The sequence below is a fragment of the Dermacentor albipictus genome, chromosome 4 (genome assembly GCF_038994185.2).
Source record: "Dermacentor albipictus isolate Rhodes 1998 colony chromosome 4, USDA_Dalb.pri_finalv2, whole genome shotgun sequence".
NCBI classification, from domain to species: Eukaryota; Metazoa; Arthropoda; class Arachnida; order Ixodida; family Ixodidae; genus Dermacentor; species Dermacentor albipictus.
The window spans coordinates 81,336,635-81,342,634 of record NC_091824.1 but is presented as its reverse complement, the minus strand read 5'-3'; the positions used below and the strand labels follow the sequence as shown (position 1 = coordinate 81,342,634).

Below are 6,000 nucleotides of genomic sequence, written 5' to 3'. Positions count from 1 at the left end.
TATGATTTACATAAAACATGCACCATTCAATGAAATAGGGATAGAAATTTGCAACTTGGAGATACTCTTGCGGCCCTTTACACGCATGACTAGTCAGTGTATGTATATAAAGAAAAGTAAAAGAATAAAAGGGAAAATCCACTAAAGAGGATTAGGAGCACTAGAAAATTGCATCTCAAAACAATCTTTCCAGATGTAGAAGAAAAGGCCACTGTATAAAGTGAAACAACAGCGACAACAACAACAAAAAGGCAAGAAAAACAAGGTCTAGATAACATGCAAACAAACAAGGAAGCAAACAAACAAACATGCAAGCAAGTAAACAAACAATCATGCAAACAAACATTCATGCAAATATGCACACATTCAAATAAAGATGCGAACATGGAAACATGCAAACAAACGTGCAAACAAACAAGCCTTGCGCGCGACGTAAGGCGGCGAGGTTCCCCCCAGCTTCCGTCGGCTGCGTGTGCGATTGAGTCGCGATCACCGGCTCACCCTCGCACGCTTTCACTTGCACATGCAGCGTAGGGCGTGCGGCGATGGTGTTATCGCCCTTGCACTTTATGCCGAACATCACGGCGACGCCGACGGCAGAAATTCACTTGGGGTACCCACATAACTGCTATCGAAATAAAAAAAAAATATGCGGATCCCACGCACTGTGGGAATCGACGTAAGCGAAGCTTTCTGTGAAGTTTGCATTGAGTGACAATAATTGGCGGTGGTTTTGACTGCAGATGTTTCATTTCTGCAGCGTTTAGTGCAATACCAGAGGGGTGGGTTTATGGCACATGTGACGTTGCGTGCACAACTGCTGTTTGTCTATGTGTTACACAGAACACTGCGAGACGTGTTTGCTTGAGGCGTTGTGCGCTATTGTTCATAACCTCCGAGAAGGTTAGTATTGCCATTCCTTCACACGGCAAATCGCATCGTGGTAGAAGTGTTAAAATTTAATTGAATTATGCGGCTGTACGGGCCAAAACCACAATCGGATTATGAGGCACGCCTTAGTGGCAGACTAGAATTAATTTTGATCCCCTGGGGTTCTTTAACGGATACCTGAATCTAATTACACGAGCGTTTTTGTATTTCGCGCCCCGTCGAAATGTGGCTGCCGTGGTCGGGATGCCATAGCCGAGAAGCTACCACGGTGGGCACATAAGTGTTGAAATGACGTGCGACACCTAGATGCTACGGTACTACGATGTCGCCTAGTCGTTACGACGCTTTAATGCTGCTCTGCTTCTGCACGCCACGCGTAAGTTGTCCGCTCGACATATCTGCATGGTGTTTGTTTTAGAGCGCAGCTCTTTGGCGTCCGTTCCTGGGTTTCGCGTCGTCGTCGGCGTCGTCGTCGACGGCGTCGGCCTCGTAACCAGCTCGCCTCCGCCGCCGCTGCTCCGCCGCCGCGCATGCGCGCTGTCGGCTCTCCGGGCGAGGGAGGATGATGGAAGGGAGGAGGAGAGACTGTGGAGGAGGGCTGGCTACACAAATGGCTCTTTGGCGTCCGTTCCTGGGTTTCGCGTTGTCGTCGGCCTCATAACCAGCTCCGCCCCCCTTTCATCCCCCCAGCGCTAGCAGCGACCGACTGATACCGCTTTCGTGAGTCCGCTACCGCACTCACGAAAGACGTCGTGCACTTCCTGCAACTCGCATTAACCGTCCATCGATCCACACCGATGTTAGTAGTGGGGGACTTTAATGTTGACATAAAGACAAACAGCAATTTCCTAACACTTATGCGGGAGAACATCCCGTTCCTCTCGCTCGTAACGCGTCCCACGGCTGTGACAACCTCGCGAGGCACTTGTATAGATCTCGTCTTTGAGAATCAAGCATTGGTGTACCAAGTCGAACATATATCAGTCTATTTCTCCGACCACAAAGCTTCCTTCATGACTGTCAAGAACTGTTAATGGAGTCTTTGTTAAAGGAATACGTGTGAAAAATAAAAAAAAAATTCTGTGATAGCGCATACATGTGTTGCTCGATTTCTTTGCCTCAATCTATCGAAAAGGTGAAACAGCTTATTTGCTGCGCTCAAATTTCGCATTAGGAAGTAACGTAATCGTCGGTAATTTTTTAAGAAGTAGCAGAAGCGTGCCGCACCATACGTTGAACGTAAATTTATCCCGTTTTTCTTGCAACCACTGTTGTGTCCATAATAGTAGCGTCTCCTCGTATTCTCACGTCGCGTTTTCCCCTCTTGCCTTCCCCACATATATGCGAGTTGCGAGCGAAGAGTGGCAAGGCTGTTATTAGCCTGCGTCGGTTCTACCCATTCTCTGCCTGCTATCCCCAACCTCCTCTCTACCATTCTATCCAGCTCCGCTCTGGACGGTTGCACGCTGCAGTTTCTGCAATGGTTTTGCGGAAGGTCAGGGATAATTACAGCCGTCAAGAAGGTATTGGGGCGACACCTAGGGAGCTCCAGAGAGCATTGCGCACATGCGACGCCGCGCAAATGCCCAAACGAGCTTCTCGCGTCGTCTTTCCTCTCTGCCAAACTCCTGCCATGATCTGCACGCCCTGAACCACCTCCCGACGCGGGGTACAAGACAGCAGCAGAAACAGCAGTGTAAAAGTCGAAGGAAGAGGAAGAGAAAGCTTCGCTTACGGGCGTTTGGAAGGCCTTCCAACCGATAGTCAGTTGACTCAAAGGTCAAGTTCGAGCTGCTACACGGGCGGTTTCGACGGCCGCCGAGTCAATAGTCTATCGAGTCAACGGAGCACCTTACAACTCTATCGAAATCTCGATGGCCTTTGAGCAACGGAAACGGAAACAGCGCGAACATGCCCTCTCGTTCACAGTGTGCTCCAACTCACGGTTATAAAGAACAAATCAAACCAAAATGCTCTAAAAATACTATATATGAGTGTTATCAATTATTCAATAAAGTATTTTTGCCACTTGATATGCGCGAACTACACACACTCTCGACAACAGCGACGTGCAGCGACGCAAACGTTGCCGCAGTTTCGCTATTCAACAACTTAAAAACTAAACATATATGTAAGGCAATGTATAAACAATTATTTTAATGTATAAACAAACATAAAAGAAATTATAGTGCTTTTAGGTGGTTTTATAGTTGTTTAACTTTTTATGACATGAAAACGAAAATAAAGATACGCAACGCCACACAATTTGGCGAGAAACGCCGGAACCACTCAACGGCCTTTCAAAAGTGCCGTGTAGCAGCGCGACAACTCCTTTGAGTCGATAGAGTTCTGGCGTTTCGAAGGCCGTCGACTGGAAGGCCTTCCAAATGTGCCCGTGTGACACGGGTATAAATGTAGTCGCGCGTACACCCCCCCCCCCCCCCCCATTTCTCTTTCTTTTCTCTTTACATGTTGTGGTAATGGGCATGTTAACAAACAAGTAGCCAGATGCCTATCGAATCAGCGTTTGGCACGTTTCAGACGCAAAAAAGAAATTTGGAGGACGCTTCGCCTTTAAGAGTGGAACTAGATAGCATTCAAAGATCCCTGACTACTTCTCACGCATCCCGGCAACTGGAGCGTATGTAACCGTAATGCTAACCTGGAAACGCCTGCTGCGAACACAATGCACGAAGGCGAGCTTTGTGGTGGAACCACGGCCTCTATTTTGGGCTGCGATGCGGCGGAGGCGAGCGTCAGCTGGAGTTAACGCAAGGAACCGGGCACGCCGCTCCGTGGCCCCCAAGTATAGTGAGCTGGAAGGCTTCTAGTTCACTGTACCCCAAGACAACATCGCGCCGGCGCGCGTAAAATGACGGATGCCGCGGCAGGTTTGTGTGTGTGAAGAGGTTTCGTGAAACATGATTATGTTTTCTCGTATAGTCAAATTACAATCCGAGAGCTATCATGTCTGTAGGTTGTGCGCAAGTCGTAATTTACGATTTTTCTACGTATTTTAGCTTGAGAAATTCAATTAGTTCAGTCAATTCCTTTCATCGTATGAAAGGCCTGGGTATAGCTGCATTCCACTGGCCATTGAACTCTGGAATTCACTACCTGGAAGCATCCGCTCTTTACCTATGCGAGAATGTTTGAAAACCATTGCATTTACTTGATGTTCATATTTTTTGTGCCTGTAGTTTTTTTTTTCGCTTTCTTTTTTCTCTTCACTCCCTCACTGCCCACTCTTGAAATAGCCTCACCGAGGCTGCAGTATGTGTAAATAAATAAAATACATACGTGGTTCGAAAATCTTTTTGCCGATGCGAAGTCCGAAGCCGGATTTCCTGCGACACGGGGTCCTTAACGCGATAGCGTTAAAAGCAATTAGTGTGGCGAGACTGACACCCGCCGGCTTATACGCGAGTGTTGCGTGTGTATGTTTGCAGCGCGCCGCCTGAACAGTTTCGTGCGCCACTTCGAGCCCCTGTCGTACGAGCCGCGGCCGGTGCACAGGGACCACGTGCGCGTCAGGCGATCACTGGGCGGCAGCGACTCGCAGCATCCGCACGACATCGTTCACCTCCGCTTCCAAGGCTTCGACAGGCAAGGACACAGGACATTGAGCTCGCGGATTCAGTAAATGCTGCGTTATATAGGCAGGCGTGGTCTTCCGGAAGTTTCTCTGTAGTTAGCCTTTCACAATTTCTTTAGGGCCATTTACACGCTTCCCGTATGGGTTTCCTTTGTAGCTTCGTCGACTGCGCTTCTCTAAGCCTAGACCACACGTACGTTTGTGGACGTGCGCCGACGCATGGGCAGACAGTGCTGCACGGCTCGTACGCGTCGAAACGCGACGCGATCTCGGTCAACTGCTCCTCGCCGTTATGACGCGCTTGGACTGCCGTGCGTCGGCGCGCCTGACTACGCAGCTACGGCGCGGTACATTCAACTCTCTGTGAACCCGGTTTATATAATGCAAGAAAGCGCTTACTCTTTCCGTTTTGTGCTGATCTAACAGCTCTAAACATATAACAATTACATTTATACATATCGGAGCATTTTGAAACACTGTCAATAAAATTTCGACTCCGCTTAAGCTTCGCCTTTAAGAATGGAAGCCCGAGCTATCAAAGTTTATTTTGGAGCGCTCCACTAAGACGTCTCTTACAGCACCTCTATTGCATTGGGAGGGTGAAGTGAATCAGCAACTTTTAATTTGGCCCGTACCAAAGCTTCACTATATACACGCCCAAATGACAGCAATATCGCTGAATTACAGCCATATTACGCGAAACATGCGCGAAGAGCTTTTAGCTTATGATTCTACCTAAATAGAAAATTTCACACTTAGGTCAAGTGAAGTCACTAACCTCATATTAGACTCAGCTTTGGCGTGTAGTTGAGTTGGTTCAAGGACGTCTTGAGAATTTACCATTTGCATAATGATTGCGTACTGTGGAGCGACGTCACACGGAAAATCCTTGTATGAGTTACTAAAAAAATGTGTTCATGTCGCAGGTTGTTCCATCTGAAGCTGAGGCCAGACGCGTCCGTATTTCACAAGGACCTCGTGGTCGAGACTTCGACGCTCGGTCGAGTGAAGCCGGATATCGGTCACATCTACAGCGGCACACTTGTCGGTACAAGCTCAGCTGCCACTTTATTCGCAGATTAAATCAAGTTTCACTGTTCGTCATGCGATAGACACGTCACAAGCGCATTGCGCACATTTCCCTTTTCCGGCGTTAAAGATGATTATAGCATATTGAGATGTATCAGTCACAAAGTGTTGCTTGTTCAACATCCCTGCAGTCATGTAATTCTGTTGTCAAAATGAATTTCGGTATGTTGTACAATGAACACGTACCTGATATGCATGCACGTCACGGTGTCCCATCGCATAAATGTAAAGCGCTTGCTTGCATTATACGTGAATCTGCTTCTCAGAAAACCAAAAAAGAGACCTCAGTGTAAGATTACATTCGCATGCTGCCAGGAGCGTGCATGTGTGGAGAGGGTGGGGGAGGGCAATAGAAAGAAACGCATCGTTTGCCTCACAATTTGCTAAGAACAGTTTCTTCTGAGCTAATTGGCTCATAATTACTG

At 47.8% G+C, this 6,000-nt stretch overlaps 1 protein-coding gene across 4 annotated transcripts in view; it reads left to right on the top strand.

The window, feature by feature from the left end:
* Positions 1 to 6,000, top strand: part of LOC135913346 (disintegrin and metalloproteinase domain-containing protein 10-like) — a 48,732-nt gene that overhangs the window by 1,022 nt on the left and 41,710 nt on the right. For all 4 annotated transcript variants that reach the window (XM_065445940.2, XM_065445941.2, XM_065445938.2 and 1 more), the window contains exons 2-3: positions 4,341 to 4,497; positions 5,413 to 5,534. In XM_065445940.2, coding sequence (XP_065302012.1) covers positions 4,341 to 4,497; positions 5,413 to 5,534 — 279 coding nt within the window. The remainder of the gene's footprint in view (positions 1 to 4,340; positions 4,498 to 5,412; positions 5,535 to 6,000) is intronic.